At 41.8% G+C, this 18176-nt stretch overlaps 1 protein-coding gene across 6 annotated transcripts in view; it reads right to left on the bottom strand.

Annotated features, from left to right (window-relative positions):
- Window positions 1–1095: 1095 nt before the first annotated feature.
- The window catches only part of grm6a (glutamate receptor, metabotropic 6a), a 38997-nt gene continuing 21916 nt past the window's right edge, over window positions 1096–18176 (bottom strand). For 3 of the 6 annotated variants that reach the window (XM_029723957.1, XM_029723959.1, XM_029723954.1), the window contains exons 4-11: window positions 17094–17229; window positions 15588–15742; window positions 15059–15199; window positions 14731–14931; window positions 10885–11024; window positions 10078–10701; window positions 7688–7999; window positions 6309–6819 (exon numbers count right to left, since the gene is read on the bottom strand). In XM_029723957.1, coding sequence (XP_029579817.1) covers window positions 6574–6819; window positions 7688–7999; window positions 10078–10701; window positions 10885–11024; window positions 14731–14931; window positions 15059–15199; window positions 15588–15742; window positions 17094–17229 — 1955 coding nt within the window. In that variant the 3' untranslated portion in view covers window positions 6309–6573. Of the gene's footprint in view, window positions 3646–5469; window positions 5540–6308; window positions 6820–7687; window positions 8000–10077; window positions 10702–10884; window positions 11025–14730; window positions 14932–15058; window positions 15200–15587; window positions 15743–17093; window positions 17230–18176 lie in introns of those variants that run through there. The other 3 variants (XM_029723956.1, XM_029723960.1, XM_029723958.1) reach the window with 3 other exon arrangements.

Here is an 18176-nt window from a genome sequence, read left to right as displayed (position 1 = left end):
TAAAATGTAAATGTATGTCCAAAGCCTCAGGAAGTATTGGGGCTGAGGGTGCTGCGGCACCCTGTAATAAAAATCAGAATAAGTAAAGAATGTGGAAACTATTATTTTCTCAAAAGTGGTACACTGGGCCTTTACTAGTCCTGTATTAGCAGATCGATATAGCCACCTGTAGTGCGGGAATTATTTTTCAGCAGTTTGGTCTCATGTCTGTCTGCCCTTATTTGTTAAATATGCAAACAAGCTTTGGTGTTGGTCTGAGAATGTTAGGCTTGCAGAACCCCATGTGTATCTTTTGCAGTGTTAGAACTCTGGGGATATTAGAATTCACTAACACCTCATGGCCATGCTGCCTTTTTGTATCCATAAATAGTTCACATCCTCAAGAGAATCTGCACACGTTTATGGCAAATTGATATCCTATCATTTCCTGTATGTCAATATTCTTCCTTACAGAGGAAGGCATAACTAAGATGTTGGTCACACCTGTGTTTCCAGGTAAAGTTGTTGGTCACACCTGCGTTTCCAGGTAAAGTTGTTGGTCACACCTCTGTTTCCAGATAAAGATGTTAGTCACCTGTTTCCAGGTAAAGATGTTAGTCACCTGTTTCCAGATAAAGATGTTGGTCACCTGTTTCCAGGTAAAGATGTTGGTCACCTGTTTCCAGGTAAAGTTGTTGGTCACCTCCGTTTCCAGGTAAAGATGTTGGTCACACCTCTGTTTCCAGGTAAAGATGTTGGTCACCTGTTTCCAGGTAAAGATGTTGGTCACACCTCTGTTTCCAGGTAAAGATGTTGGTCACCTGTTTCCAGGTGAAGATGTTGGTCACCTGTTTCCAGGTAAAGATGTTAGTCACCTGTTTCCAGGTAAAGATGTTAGTCACCTGTTTCCAGGTGAAGATGTTGGTCACACCTGCGTTTCTTTTACTAGTAGACATCGGATGAATGTCATAATTATGAATCTGATGGATCACAACAGTTATTTATGCAGTTATGTTCCTTACCTTTCAGGGTAAAACATTGATTAACTGTACATCACTTAAAAGGCATACCGTACTAATGTCTGCAATGTGCACAAATTAAAGTCAAGCTGAATCATTTCATTGCAATATTAAAACATTTATTCCAACATGCATCATCATAGGCATTTTTTATTCGATTTTTTTTATTTAACCTTTATTTAACTAGGCAAGTCATAGGCATACATTGAACATAATACCTTTATGCCTAAATCTTGTATCTGTCCTAAGGAAACAGCTTTCTTTACAAATAGGAACTATCCATACAGAGTGTGACATTTACAATGAGAGATTGTCCTTTATCCAAATGAAAAATAAAACACCTGAGTTTCGTGTAGAGGAGGACATTGCAGTCTTTGCATGTATAAACAACTAAGTGGTTCTTCCTAATGCCTTATTTGGAATCACTAATGGTATTGTGGCATATTTATAACCTAATTGAAACATATTGATAAATAATAGGTGATAGCACCATACAAAAAGCATTACATAAATAATGAAACTTGTCACAATCAACATGGTTTCTACTTTTATTCTACTCTTATGCCATACTTGGCACTGTATGTAGAGAGCAGAAAACCTTTTAATGTATAAAACATTTCCTTGTTTGTTTTAATGCATTGATTGCATGAGCTATTAAAGGCTTAAACCAAAATATAACTGAAGCTGCTTCTCCACACATTATGAACCTAGTTTATTTTTTGTTATCGGTTTTTGTGCTTTAATTTAAGATCCGTCTGTAGATCTTCTGCCAATCCTAGAAGTAGCCGCCATGATAATGTATCAATGCCATGGATTCTGTTAACCACCACATGGGTATAGTGAACTATTCTGTCAGGTAAAGTATTATGAATATTCACCCAGATATTCAGTCTGCCTCATGTCTAAAGTGTATGTGCCACAATGACATGTACAGTACTTTGTTCCTTCTGGTAATGGGAGAGAACCCTTTTTTGGATTAATAGATGTCCTGTCATCAACAATGCACATTGCTTCCTTGTCAATTATGTTGAGATTCAATTTAGATGCCATTATTCAAGCAATACTTTTGTCATCTGTGATCACCATATATGCAAAGACACAATGTTCCACCACAAATAATTGATGACAACTTTAACTGAAAATGAAGCTGTGCTGTGCTCTATATCAGTGCTGATATGATTTGATAATACATGGGAACCCACCGGATATGAGGAATGGCTGCTTCTCCTTCATTAGCTTTCTGTGAAGCGGATTTTCTAGGACTCTGAGTCTTGTGCTTAAAGACATGAAGATCATATGCATGCTCTCATCTGCATCACACATACAGTACATTTAATTCAGACATAAGTCAGACATGTTTTTGCCATGACCTTTATACACACCCTATTTACATCATTATCTGAATCAAGTCTATAATGTGTATACTTTATCATATAAAAATGTCATATTTTCTTCTGTGCACATGCAAAAATGCCCAAGGAACCATGAGAGGTGTACAAATGAAAAAGTAATTTTAGGATTTCCCTTTAAAAAATAACATTGTAGTTATGGTTTGGATGAGGGAGAAAATGAAAATCCATTCTGTACTTTAAATTGTACAGTATGAATACAAATTGGTTACTCTGTAGATACGACCTTATAATAGATCATCCTGTGAACAACATGTGGGTCTTTTGTGAGAAAACATCAGTAAATCTTTGGATAAGGTGATAAAAAGTGCAAACGTGAAGAAGAAAAGCATCTAAATTAAAGTAAATCAGGGAAAATAAGGATATAAAGATGAATAAAAATCAACACGGTTTATTGAATGAGTTGATAAATAACTATATTGATCCAGGTACAGTCTACACTACAGCTTTGTACATTACTTCCACATACATACAGTAAGGAGACAAAATAACACAGGCAAAATATTGTTGGGGCATCTCAAACAACATATAACCTAAGTTAAGTTTGAAATTAAGCAAACAAAGCCAAATAGTATCACTGCATTTTGTTCACTACAAAAGAGTTCACTGTCATTTAGGTCAGTTTCTAACTGGGGCATCTGTGCCATTTATTGCAGTGTCTGAGCATCTCTGCAGAGCTCCACTGTAGATTCTTATGGACACAAATATTCACACAAAAACAACTCATGCTGATATGTTGATGAACAAAGAATACAAATGATCCAATGGAGACAACATGTCCTCTGGAACAAGTTTGAATATCAAGGTAATAGAGCAGTGAGCAAAGAGATTAAAACAGCACAATATTTAGAAAAGTACATGATCAGTCTCACATTGTGGTGGCCTTGGTCCATCCCTTTTTCTCTGTCTTAGTGTCCAGATGTGTTTCAATGTGATGATCGTTGTGATGCTGGTTGATAACGGAGGGGTACAGTTTGACTCAACCCCCCATTATTAATGTGGGCTTTTGGAAGTCTTTAACATTTTGACACCAGTTTAAGTTCATTTTAGTTCTTGTTGAAGGGGTGTAAAACTTCCTTGTTGCAGTTTCATTCCATTGACATCCAGTGGACCAGTGAGGTACCTAGTTACTGTTAAAGACCGGCCTCCTCTCCAAACTGCATGGCCTTCAATAACATCTCCTGCTCCTTAGTGAAATGTAGGTCCTCTGGACAAATTATTGGCCACACTTCAGTTACCTGTTATGATAAAAGGATAACGACTAAGTCAGAATGATTCATAATAATAACCTCATCATAAACAAACTCACATGCATGATTAAAAAAATGCGTAGAACGTACATTTAAAAACACTTTCAGTATTTCAAAGTAACAGTCAAATAGTTCACTAGAGAAACAATGAAATAGCTCTGCTATTTCCACAGTCGTGATGACCATGTTATTCTTAGTTAGTCCAACCACATGACACTTTTCACAATGAGTCTGGACAACAGAGTTAACACAGCAGTGAATATGCTGTGTGACTGAATGAGGCTAAGACATGGTGTGTTCCTATAACCCTCTCAGATGATGGGCTTGGAAGATAATATTCAGTGTTGGGTCTCTGGTCTAAGTCAAAGTAGATTTTCTTAAGTCTGTAGAGAGGGATGCAAATGAACTAAGACTGTCAAGAGGAAGGAAGAAACTGAATGAATTGCTGTTTCTAATTAGTGGAAAATAGATTACAAGACCTGTCAGACCTTAATGTTCAAGAGTCACTGGTACTCTACAGCTATCCTGTTTTGTTGGAACAGATATTTAATTAAGCTGGCCCATTATGTGCATGAAGGGCAATCCATTTTGGAATTTCCTGCTTTGACTAAATTCGATATGTGCTCTAACTTGTTTCATGGAAACGGCCCATTGTTTCATGGGCATAGCAATGTGTTTGACTGATTAATATGATCTGTTGTTGAAATAGTGAAATAATTATTGCAGTTCCAATGAACATGACCAAGAACAGTTGAGCAAAAAAGGCAATAGCTTTGATATTCACTCGTACTTGAAAAGACGAGTTAAAAATAGGCGATTCATATGCTATCCAGTACTTCAATATCCTGCTCCAAGATGAAAGTGATATGATTCATAATCTCAATAAAAGCTATACTGACTCATCATACCAAAACTCCATGAAAGCAATTATAGTGTATGATAAGGATTATACTGGCTGAAAGATTCACCACCTAAATATGGACAGAAATGTAATTTCCTTTTTCTAAAATTCCATTCTTGATGGGACACTTGAAATGATTATTGACTATACTGTATATGATAAACAAAAAGCAGAGAGCATTGGAGACTGGTCTGTGCAATATGTTTAAATCTGATTAAAATAACCATTGTTGGGGAAGCTACTCTGAAGATATAGTTAGCTAAGCTACAAGCTATTCCTCAATGGACTTGCTACATCACAACAAATACTGTTAGAAACACCTTCATGAATCTATGTCATGCATCAAAGTAGTGATTTTATTTTAACCTTTATTTAACTAGGCAAGTCAGTTAAGAACAAAATCTTATTTACAATGACGGCCTACACCAGCCAAACCCGGACGACGCCTGGCCAATTGTGCGCCGCCCTATGGGACTCCCAATCACGGCTGATTGTGATACAGCCTGGATTCAAACCAGGGTGTCTGTAGTGATGCCTCTAGCACTGAGATGCAGTGCCTTAGACCGCTGCGCCACTCGGGAGTGATGTGACTCCCAGAAGCACGTCAACCAAGAGCTAAAATACTCTGTTTATAATACACATTGTTAATTTATAGAGAAATCATGACAATTGTCCCAACAGCAGTCTGGAATTTCAATAAAGTACTATATGTTTACTTAAGAAAGTTAATGAAATGAGATACCCCACTAAATTGTGATAAAATTAGTGAAATACTAAATGACTAAGGTTTAGCTGCAGTAATGCCATGGAACTGTAAAATGCAGTAAACTAGTGAACCTTGTACTCCCAGTTTCTGTGCATCCAAGAAATCAAGTCTTTGAGTAGGTTTTACCTTGAACAGACTGAAATGTATGCAGCTCCATACAAAGATGTGATGTCAACTGAAAACTGGAGGGAAGCTGAAATAAATATGAAGCTTCACTGGAGGAGAAACAAAAGTAACTCGATTTACGGAAAGGAACATTATTCATTCGTACTCTTTTTAAAACATCAACCTACTCTCTGTATATACTATAGTATAGCCTCAATAACATCAAACATTTTTTGTAATGTAGGGGGAAAGATATATTCTTATTAATTAAGAAATTCAAAGGTGAAGGGAGGGATAGATTAATTGCTGAATCAGTTCTTCTTAAATTTACCTCCAGGTATTTTTCTTTCCTTTCATGATTCGTCTTTAATAAAGTTTCTTGCATGTGCTTCCAAATGTTCACTGTGGGAATATCCATATCAATAATTATCATTTTGGAATTGTCATGCTAACTTAGCAATATTTTGCTCCAAAGACCCGATAATAGGGTTGTAATGAGATGAACTGCCTCAAACTGCCTGAATTTTCCTTTGGTAATGTAAGGGAGTGTGTTCGGTCGAGATAGAGGACCGGTGGAAATAAACCCATAAGGCTTTACAGAGATTTAGGAGGGAGAGAAAGGACAGAAGGGAAAGAGAAAGAAAGAGAGAAAAGTGGAGTTGGATATTGCACAGATAAAGCTTCAGAGCAATGTGTGGATGAAAAGACTGGCCATGGGGCATTTATAACAGGCAACTTAAAAGACTTCAAGTCACCTTATAAATGTTGATTCTATAGATACATTAGGATCAGCTCAAGAGGTCATCCTTTAGATTCGTTCTGCTATGAGGCAAAAGGATTCTGACATTTCATGGTACTACAGTGTGGTACTGGTAAGTCATGAATTCAATTAGCTCTGTTTGTTACTTTAGCTGTGATGGCCAATACATAAGAAATATATTGTATGTGGATGCTTAGCAAATGTACAGAGTTTAGTGTAGTTACAGAAGTGAAGTCACAGTGCAGGAGACCAGTGTGTGCCAATGAGAGACCTACTGTGTTCTGTCTGACTCGACAGCCTCTTGAGAGCTACTGTGTTCTGTCTGGCTCATCAGCCAATGAGAGACCTACTGTGTTCTGTCTGGCTCATCAGCCAATGAGAGACCTACTGTGTTCTGTCTGGCTCGATCTTGTTCTGCGTCTCTCCGTTCTGCTTGTCGTTGGACTTCTGGGAGAGCCGAGTAGACATGGTGGCTGCCTGCACCACGGCTTTGAAGCTGCGCTTTCTTTTCTGTACGTTCTGCTCTGGGTGGAAGATAATGACATAGACCTTGGGTATGTAGAGCATCCCCAGAGACACAGAGGCACTCAGGCTCATGGAGACTGTCAACGTGGTGGTCTGGATGAACATCTAGATAGGAAGAGGAACACAGGGAAGGGTCAGAGAAACAGATACAGAGATCCCATATTCACATGGTATCACATTCAACCTGGACACATAGTAGACTAAGGACAAACGAGACCATGGAATGTGATCCTAGCTGTTCTATTTCAGGGAACCTGAGACCATGGAATGTGATCCTAGCTGTTCTATTCCAGGGTAGGTTTTATGCATCTTCCCCAGGGGAATCATATATTTGTTTCTGAGTAATTCCTGATTTTCACACATATGAACAAAATAATACTTCTCCCCCGCCCCTTTCTTTTAATCAATAGTCTTTTGTGGGAGGCCACCTGGCCACTAGGTGGTAATACATGCTAATGCAGTAATTCCATATTCCCATCACACAGATTTATTAAGAGGGTTAAAACATTGTTCCCCGGTCTCCCACACACTTCCCTTATCTTCCTGCTACCACAATAAAATTCCCCCAAAGCATGCGGTTGGTAAGAGCAGCCTTTGTCTGTGTGTCATGGTGTGTCGTCGTATGATAAAAAGGAACAAAGCGTTCCTGGCGTTTCATCCCCCTCCGTGTCTCTCCTCATGCCCATATCAAAGGCTGGCTATAAAGAAATACTGTCTGCTTTGGAACTTCAAAATGTTATCAAGAGCCGGGCAGGTTGTTTCCCAATTTAATGCTCTCATTTAGACAATGGTTCATTTGCATAATTTCCGTGTAAAGAACAGGGTAAGAAAGTCAGCGTGAGCAAGTGAGCGTGGGAATACTTCCTGCTAAATCTTTTTTTTACAGAGCAATTTCTATCATATTAAATAATGCAAAACAGCCCATTTCAAAAAGTTACAGTTACATCAGTATCATGTCACGGTAGAATTTCACCTTCTCTGTAGACTGTGCCGTGCCAAAAAAGATGGGCACGAAAGCTAGCCAGACAATGCATGTGGTGTACATGGTGAAGCCAATGGGCTTGGCCTCGTTAAAGGTCTCCGGCACCCCTCTGCTCTTGACTGCGTAGACAGTGCAGGTCACCATAAGGACAATGCTGTAGCTCAGGCAGCAGATTAGCGACAGGTCGGACATGTCACACTTGAGGACGCCCCGGGCCATCTCCGGGTTGGGAGGCCTCTGCTCCTCGTAGTCTATGATGGTATGGGGTGGTATCACAGCGAACCAGACGAACACCCCTAGCAGCTTCATAAACACACACACACATAGAGACCCACACTATGAATCATGCCTCTCAAATGATTATACGTTTTTTTATATGTTTATCTGTTCTGCATGTCTATAATTTTATGCATAATTTAATTGCAATTACACAAAACAATATACTTTTACATTCAAATCTCAACAACATATATTCTTCTTCTATAAAAGTTATTTTGAGGTGTGAGTGGGGGACAGAGGAGATAGAGAGAGAGAGCAATAGAGAGTGAGAGAGGGAGGGAGAGAGAGAGAGAAAGGGAACGAGAGAGAGGGAGAGAGAATGAGAAAGAGGGAGAGAGCGAGAGGGAGAGAGGGGGAGAGGGGGAGAGAGCAAGAGAGAGCAGATGTGTCCTGTCAGACTGAGTGGTTAAGTGGCTACTCATTCATCTGTTATGTTACGCTGCTGAGAGAGAGAGAGACCAAGGCCTTGCTGCTGAGGGAGCAAGAGAGAGAGAAGCCAAGGCCTTGCTGCTGAGAGAGAGAGAGATGCCAAGGCCTTGCTGCTGAGAGAGAGAGAGAGAAGCCAAGGCCTTGCTGCTGAGAGAGAGAGAGAGACCAAGGCCTTGCTGCTGAGAGAGAGAGAGACCAAGGCCTTGCTGCTGAGAGAGAGAGAGACCAAGGCCTTGCTGCTGAGAGAGAGAGAGAAGCCAAGGCCTTGCTGCTGAGAGAGAGAGAGAAGCCAAGGCCTTGCTGCTGAGAGAGAGAAGCCAAGGCCTTGCTGCTGAGAGAGAGAAGCCAAGGCCTTGCTGCTGAGAGAGAGAGAGAGAAGCCAAGGCCTTGCTGCTGAGAGAGAGAGAGAAGCCAAGGCCTTGCTGCTGAGAGAGAGAGAGAAGCCAAGGCCTTGCTGCTGAGAGAGAGAAGCCAAGGCCTTGCTGCTGAGAGAGAGAAGCCAAGGCCTTGCTGCTGAGAGAGAGAGAGAGAGAGAAGCCAAGGCCTTGCTGCTGTCAATCCCAGGCAGGCAAGCAGACAACTTTCATAATCTGGCCTTGCTTCCCACTGACTAATTCACTATATGGTGGCACTAAACTCAAACAATAAATTCTTTAGGAGGCTCCTCTATGCGATGAATAATATCAGACATGCTGAAGCAATAGTGTGTAAAGCAGTGACCATAGATTATGTACTGTTTTCAATTAGATCAATTACATTTGACCTGCAGGCCACCTACAGAACATCCATGCAGAACATCAATGTAGAATATCCATGCAGAACATCCATGCAGAACATCCATGCAGAACATCCATGCAGAACATCTATGCAGAACATCTATGCAGAACATCTATGCAGAACATCCATGCAGAACATCCATGCAGAACATCCATGCAGAACATCCATGCAGAACATCCATGCAGAACATCCATGCAGAACATCTATGCAGAACATCCATGCAGAACATCTATGCAGAACATCCATGCAGAACATCCATGCAGAACATCCATGCAGAACATCCATGCAGAACATCTATGCAGCAACCTGCTCTTCTTGGAATTACATTTATTTAGAGCCATTTTCTAAATACCTCTGGCCGACATCTATGATGAACAAGCTGAGTTGATAAGCACTCACATTGATGAGGTTTATCAATTTGCATTCAAATCAATCACTATGTTGACATAAAATTATAATCTTTTCACCGTATTGCCTTAAAACAAAAAGACATGTATTTAATATATCTCACAGAGTTTATCTTGATTGACAAGGTAATTACTGAACTTTTCAAGTTCTGGATATGACATGTTATTATTTGTTCTTCTTTATAATGAATTTACTACTACAGTACACGAATAAATCAATATCTATCCTAAAGAGAGCTTGATGTTGTAGCTTAAAAAGCATTGGAGGATATACGTATGTAACATTACCATATACGAAACACACTACCACTACATACTAATCAACACCAGTACATGAAAGACCTTGATGTTGAAGCTTGATGAGCACATAGAGCTAGTGCTAGCTACAGTGAGAGCAAGTTGATGCCCAACACATCAAACCTGATGCAAATCAATACACCAGGGGAACCAACTAGAGTTGCCTCGCTCTGAGCCTGCCCTGAAACTCACCTGTACAGACATGAGGATGAACGTGATGGCCAGCTGAGAGGTGGGGCTAATGAACTTAGGTGGCGACACAGATTTCTTGCCCTGCTCAAAGATGCGGTAGATGCGGTTGGTCTTGGTGAGCATGGCGGAGTAGGTGATGGCCATGCCCAGGCCCAGCAGCAGCCGGCGGAACGCACACACCACTGCGCCTGGCTCTGCGATCATGAGGAAAGTGATGAGGTAGATGAGAAAGATGCCCGTGAGGAGGACGTAGCTGAGCTCCCGGCCAGAGGCGCGGACGATGGGCGTGTCGTTGAAGCGGATGAAGGTGATGACCACAAAGGAGGTGGCCAGGATACCCAGGATGGCTAGGAACACAGGGATGATGGCCCAGGGGGAGTGCCACTCCAGCTTGATGATGGGCGTGGACCGGCAGCTCGTCCGGTTAGGCGTAGGGCGCATGTTGAAGGGGCAGGTCTCACAGTTCATCTCATCCAGCTGGTATTGGTAGCCGTCACACAGCTCACAGTGCCAGCAGCAGGGCACACCCTTCACCATCTTCTTCCTCTCTCCAGGGTTACAGGGGAAACTGCACACTGAGTCAGGGATCTGACGGTCCCCACCTGACCACTGCATTTCCTCCATCTACAGTAGAGAGAGAAAGAGAAAGAGAAAGAGAAAGAGAAAGAGAGAGAGAGAGAGAGAGAGAGGACAGTATGAGGTCTGTAAATGTAGTTAAAAATATATCTTTCTTCTCACAAATCATCAACAATGTAGCAAAATGTTCAGACAGACAATGTAATTGTCCTTAAATATGACTTGCGTTACATTGAGTCGCAGATTGTTGGTCCATTGACCTATGACTCTGTATCCAGGAATGGTAGTGTTCGACATCTGGTACTGGAAGATGTCATATCGTCCTGGTGCATCTCCATTCTCATTGAATAGAACTCCTGTCCCTGCGCTGCCTGTATGAAAACACAACAGAAAACTAGTGAGACAAACCAGCAACATATCATATTGAGGGAAATAACATATTTACCGATAGTAATGCTGAAATCGCTGACGAGTAAGTACCGGTAAGATAAATTCATTCTATGAAACATTAATGCATAATGCACGTGAAAATCGGTGTCAATGGGAAGATAAAGTATAATCTGATCACTGATACATGACAACATTGCCTCCAAACAAGTCCACCAGTCATAAATAGTAAGCAGGGAACACACTACCATCATCCTTTCAAGAAGATTGTATTGCCTTTTACAGCTAAACACACCGTTTTGGTCCATAAAGAGATGACTGGAGAAGAGTCTTAAAAAGAGATGACTGGAGAAGAGTCTTACAAAGAGATGACTGGAGAAGAGTCTTACAAAGAGATGACTGGAGAAGAGTCTTACAAAGAGATGACTGGAGAAGAGTCTTACAAAGAGATGACTGGAGAAGGGTCTTACAAAGAGATGACTGGAGAAGGGTCTTACAAAGAGATGACTGGAGAAGAGTCTTACAAAGAGATGACTGGAGAAGGGTCTTACAAAGAGATGACTGGAGAAGGGTCTTACAAAGAGATGACTGGAGAAGGGTCTTACAAAGAGATGACTGGAGAAGAGTCTTACAAAGAGATGACTGGAGAAGAGTCTTACAAAGAGATGACTGGAGAAGAGTCTTACAAAGAGATGACTGGAGAAGAGTCTTACAAAGAGATGACTGGAGAAGAGTCTTACAAAGAGATGACTGGAGAAGGGTCTTACAAAGAGATGACTGGAGAAGAGTCTTAAAAAGAGATGACTGGAGAAGGGTCTTACAAAGAGATGACTGGAGAAGGGTCTTACAAAGAGATGACTGGAGAAGGGTCTTACAAAGAGATGACTGGAGAAGGGTCTTACAAAGAGATGACTGGAGAAGAGTCTTACAAAGAGATGACTGGAGAAGAGTCTTACAAAGAGATGACTGGAGAAGGGTCTTACAAAGAGATGACTGGAGAAGGGTCTTACAAAGAGATGACTGGAGAAGAGTCGAGGGGATATAATTCTTAGTGGATATACAGCCAGAGGGTATGATGTAAAAATTTACTTGAGTGATTGTGAAGCATGTCAATTTGATTTTAACTCTTTAGTTAAACCAAGGTTTGCGTGATTGGTCCTTTCAACGTATTGAGGATAGACCAGAACCAAAGTAGAAGACAGGCTTTATGCAACAGAACTCCTAAACCAAGGTAGAAGACAGGCTTTATGCAACAGAACTCCTAAACCAAGGTAGAAGACAGGCTTTATGCAACAGAAATCCTAAATACTCCTAACCACTTTGTGCATATTCCTCTGAGCTTTTTACAGTCCTGTACTTCAACCCAACCAGCTGTTACATATGTATTATTCATTCACACACTTTCCTTCCCTCAAATACCACACAGAGACACATTTCCTTTCATTTTCTAAACAAGGACAAAATAAAAACAGATGGATTTTGAATTGCATAAAGGACAATCACTGATTTTGGTAAATCAAAGGACAGAAAATTAAAAAACGTGATTGTGAAATACAATTGTTAAATTAGCCAAGGTCTTTTATCTTCAATGGATGAGCAGCTGTTTCATTTGCATTAGTTAGCTGAACTGTACAGCACCCTCTGACCGTTAGTTAGCTGAACTGTACAGCACCCTCTGACCGTTAGTTACTGAAATGTACAGCACCCTCTGACCGTTAGTTAGCTGAACTGTACAGCACCCTCTGACCGTTAGTTACTGAACTGTACAGCACCCTCTGACCATTAGTTAGCTGAACTGTACAGCACCCTCTGACCGTTAGTTACTGAACTGTACAGCACCCTCTGACCGTTAGTTACTGAACTGTACAGCACCCTCTGACCGTTAGTTAGCTGAACTGTACAGCACCCTCTGACCGTTAGTTACTGAAATGTACAGCACCCTCTGACCGTTAGTTAGCTGAACTGTACAGCACCCTCTGACCGTTAGTTACTGAACTGTACAGCACCCTCTGACCATTAGTTAGCTGAACTGTACAGCACCCTCTGACCGTTAGTTACTGAACTGTACAGCACCCTCTGACCGTTAGTTACTGAAATGTACAGCACCCTCTGACCGTTAGTTAGCTGAACTGTACAGCACCCTCTGACCGTTAGTTAGCTGAACTGTACAGCACCCTCTGACCATTAGTTAGCTGAACTGTACAGCACCCTCTGACCGTTAGTTAGCTGAACTGTACAGCACCCTCTGACCGTTAGTTAGCTGAACTGTACAGCACCCTCTGACCGTTAGTTACTGAAATGTACAGCACCCTCTGACCGTTAGTTAGCTGAACTGTACAGCACCCTCTGACCGTTAGTTACTGAACTGTACAGCACCCTCTGACCATTAGTTAGCTGAACTGTACAGCACCCTCTGACCGTTAGTTACTGAACTGTACAGCACCCTCTGACCGTTAGTTACTGAAATGTACAGCACCCTCTGACCGTTAGTTAGCTGAACTGTACAGCACCCTCTGACCGTTAGTTACTGAAATGTACAGCACCCTCTGACCGTTAGTTAGCTGAACTGTACAGCACCCTCTGACCGTTAGTTACTGAACTGTACAGCACCCTCTGACCATTAGTTAGCTGAACTGTACAGCACCCTCTGACCGTTAGTTACTGAACTGTACAGCACCCTCTGACCGTTAGTTACTGAAATGTACAGCACCCTCTGACCGTTAGTTAGCTGAACTGTACAGCACCCTCTGACCGTTAGTTAGCTGAACTGTACAGCACCCTCTGACCATTAGTTAGCTGAACTGTACAGCACCCTCTGACCGTTAGTTAGCTGAACTGTACAGCACCCTCTGACCGTTAGTTAGCTGAACTGTACAGCACCCTCTGACCGTTAGTTAGCTGAACTGTACAGCACCCTCTGACCGTTAGTTAGCTGAACTGTACAGCACCCTCTGACCATTAGTTAGCTGAACTGTACAGCACCCTCTGACCGTTAGTTAGCTGAACTGTACAGCACCCTCTGACCGTTAGTTAGCTGAACTGTACAGCACCCTCTGACCGTTAGTTAGCTGAACTGTACAGCACCCTCTGACCGTTAGTTAGCTGAACTGTACAGCACCCTCTGACCATTTGCGAACGAACCATTTTCAGTAAATACAGATGCGGTTCTCCTCTTCCTTAAAGATAAAGGAAGCCTCATTTGAAATGCCTGCATGGAAATAAGGACTTTGCAGGTTCCCTGCAGTAATGCATATTGCTTGTTCGGTAGGTCCTTTAGGCATTCCCTTCACAGAGTGTTTTCAGATGACAGAGACACTGGCACAGAGGGGAAGTCTAAATGGGAATGCTTTTCATAGAAAGCTTCCGTCCCACCAAAGCAACACAGGACAAAAATGGTCTGTTATGAGATGAGAAGCCCAGGGAGGGACAGCGGGGAGGAGAAGGGGATTTTGTGCCTGGACAATGGTGGTGGGATTGGGGACTGACAGTGGCTTAAAGAGATGTATTCTCAGAACCACAGCACGCTAGCATGGAGGAGAAGGATGGCCACAGTGTATCGCCATCAGACAACTCTACCAGTCAGCCAGCCAGCCAGCTCTTCCTGAGTAGATGCAGTAGTTAGCTGAGCTAAATCCCTCACAAGTTCAAAATAAACATCTGCTGTGTCAGTAATGCACAATAATAACCCACCGTTAAAGTTCACAGAACGAATATAGTTGAGCAGCAACCTGCCCTCCACGGGATCCATCTTGTCACAGACGCCCATGGCGCCGGGGCACAGGTCCAGGTGCATGCTGTGTAAGGCATGGGCCATGGCGTAGACCGCATCGATTACAAACTGCACCTTCCCCTCCTGCTCATAGGCAGTGTCACGATTTATCCTCTCCTCTCCTGTCACATGGAGAGAGAGAGTAGGGAGGGGTAGAGAGCAAGAGAAAGATACACTATTGCCAGTGTCCTCCTATCACTACAAAATAGAGTAACCAACGTTGATGTTTAATCAATGCTAGGTTCTGACCTGTACACTTTTTCTTTTCGCTGTCTATTTTGATGCCTGGCCTTGTCAGTTTACACCTGAAATCGTCCTCCCAGAACTCAGCGAACCAAATGTTTCTACGGTTGTTCTCTAATGATCTGGAGGTGAAGTACTGGTCGAAGCCTGAGCCATGGAAACAAAACATCCAGTCAGAGGATTAGTGAAGTGGCAAACAGTGGCATCTTATCCCAGTGATCAACCACCATGGCAATGATACATAGGCATTGTTGGATTGTAATGTAGGGTTGTTGAAATGTGATGTATGGTTGTTGGCTTGGGATGTAGGTTTGTTGGATTGGGATGTAGGTTTGTTGGCTTGGGATGTAGGTTTGTTGGATTGGGATGTAGGTTTGTTGGCTTGGGATGTAGGTTTGTTGGCTTGGGATGTAGGTTTGTTGGATTGGGATGTAGGTTTGTTGGATTGGGATGTAGGTTTGTTGGATTGGGATGTAGGTTTGTTGGCTTGGGATGTAAAGGTGGTTGAATTGGAATGTAGGGTTGTTGGGGACACCTTCAATAGAGGCTCTCTTGGGTAAAATGGTGACAGCTCCTTCAGCCACGTCCTCCTGGTCTAGAATAGGGGAGCTCTTGGCACCCCAGCTGTCAGAACCTACAAACAGGAAGTGACCCGTGAGGTTGGCCCTCTTCGCTGCCTCCAGAACCCGTCTACACACACACACAAGGGAGGAAATGGAGTGGGTTAAACTCTAGTCTAGGGCACATTAGCCTAGACTATAGCAATCAGAGACATGCTTTCCTGTTTTTCACATTCAAATTTCATACAAGACGTATGCCAAAGGTACTTTGTGTGTTAGAATAATAAGCAACCAAGTCTCTGAGGTGAGAATAGAATCAACAGTGGAAGAGGCTTAATCTTATCGTACAGAAGGAAATGAAATATATTCACACAAATCTTTAGGCAATTTACATAATGCCACCTGACAACTCCATATTCCATATGGTGTGCTGATATACGTTTAACAACTGGCAGGCAGACATGACTGCATCTAGGCAAGTAGATGGAATCAATCAGATGGATTGGCTGCCAACACACCATATAGAGATGTCAGACCACAACATATACTGTAGTACATGTCTTGTTTGTCCTTCCTGCAGCACACACACACACACACACACACACACACACACACACACACACACACACACACACACACGCACGACAAGTGGCGCAATTAGATAAAACATGTGACCTACATGTGACCTACAGTATTGTGCAATCTGAATGAAATTGGTAGGTCTTGTGTTAAAAACGTTCCACATGGAAATCCTACAGAAACATGGTTGGAAAAGAGACTAACATGAGTGCTTTCCAAGAGAGTCTGATTCTGTTATACTGTACGTGGCAAGAGCAGAGCAGCAGCAAAAAGACATGAGTCATTGAGTACATTAACTCATGCAATTGTGTCCTTGTAAAACCATGGTAATTTAAAAGAAAGGGACGACTGATCCCGTATGACACCTATTCCATAATATTTTAATCTCCTTTTTCTGGTTCAATGGTAACCTACATTTACCTTATATTTAAATCAGATAATACAATCTATGTTTCTATTCATGTGTCACGTGACAGGACAGTGGTCGTTTTTCATCCTTGAAGATGTATGGTTCAATTTGAACACACAAGGGTACTACACATATTTTCACATTAAGTTCATCTCCTTTTCCACCCAAGCTTGAATCAACTGAACCCATAGTTTGGATCAGTTCAGGCATGAAACAGACATGTCTCTCACTCAATCAATGCAGATTCCATTTGAGCTCCACAGACATTTAATCCTCAAGTACCACATAGATGGATTCACTAGCGGGTCAGTTGGGTTTTCCTTTTTTTGAATCCCCCTCCTTAAATACCTAATAGAACACTTCTAGACAGTGTTCCATTCATACTTCTGAGCCTCATTCATATGGAGACTGCATTCTAATTACAGTGAACCATCATTGAAGAGAGGAGAATCTAACATGCAGTTCTCTACGGCGTAACTTCTCTATCACTTACTTGATGTCATCCTCATTTGCAAAGATGATGACCCCCCGGGCATTGGAAGTTTCCATCAGCCTTTTAATGATCTTGTCAAACTCTCCCGGCTTGGGCTCCCGTGGGATCTTAAGAGACTGTGCGATACAGAGACCTCCTTCAGAGAGAGAGAAGACATGGACATTGGTGTTGATACTGAACAAATAAAAATGAAATATGAATGAGAATAAAACATGACGGCTACCAGCAATAATCCATATTTGTGCTCTCAGAGATCTCATTATTAATTGATGATGGCCACAGGAAGAACGTGTTGACCACAGAGAGGAGACGATAGACTTCAGAATGGTTATTTTCAGCTACAGCAGCCAATACATGTATTATGATGGACAGCTGATTTTTTTTATTTTTTTTATTTCACCTTTATTTAACCAGGTAGGCCAGTTGAGAACAAGTTCTCATTTACAATTGCGACCTGGCCAAGATAAAGCAAAGCAGTTCGACAACATACAACAACACAGAGTTACACATGGAGTAAACAACATACAGTCAATAATACAGTAGAAAAAAATAAGACTATATACAATGTGAGCAAATGATGTGAGACAAGGGAGGTAAAGGCAAAAAAATGCCATGGTGGCAAAGTAAATAAAGTATAGCAAGAAAAACACTGGAATGGTAGATTTGTAGTTTGAAGAAAGTTCAAAGTTCAAATCTAAATAATATGGTGCAAAGGAGCAAAATAAATGAAATAAATAAATACAGTAGGGGAAGAGGTAGTAGTTTGGGCTAAATTATAGATGGGCTATGTACAGGTGCAGTGATCTGTGAGCTGCTCTGACAGCTGGTGCTTAAAGCTAGTGAGGGAGATAAGTGTTTCCAGTTTCAGAGATTTTTGTAGTTCGTTCCAGTCATTGGCAGCAGAGAACTGGAAGGAGAGACGACCAAAGGAGGAGTTGGCTTTAGGGGTGACCAGAGAGATATACCTGCTGGAGCGCGTGCTACAGGTGGGTGCTGCTATGGTGACCAGTGAGCGGAGATAAGGGGGGACTTTACCTAGCAGGGTCTTGTAGATGACCTGGAGCCAATGTGTTTGGCGACGAT

Source organism: Salmo trutta, chromosome 30 (genome assembly GCF_901001165.1).
Source record: "Salmo trutta chromosome 30, fSalTru1.1, whole genome shotgun sequence".
Lineage (NCBI taxonomy): Eukaryota > Metazoa > Chordata > Actinopteri > Salmoniformes > Salmonidae > Salmo > Salmo trutta.
The sequence above is the reverse complement of the archived record's forward strand: the minus strand, read 5'-3'. Positions and strand labels throughout refer to the sequence as shown.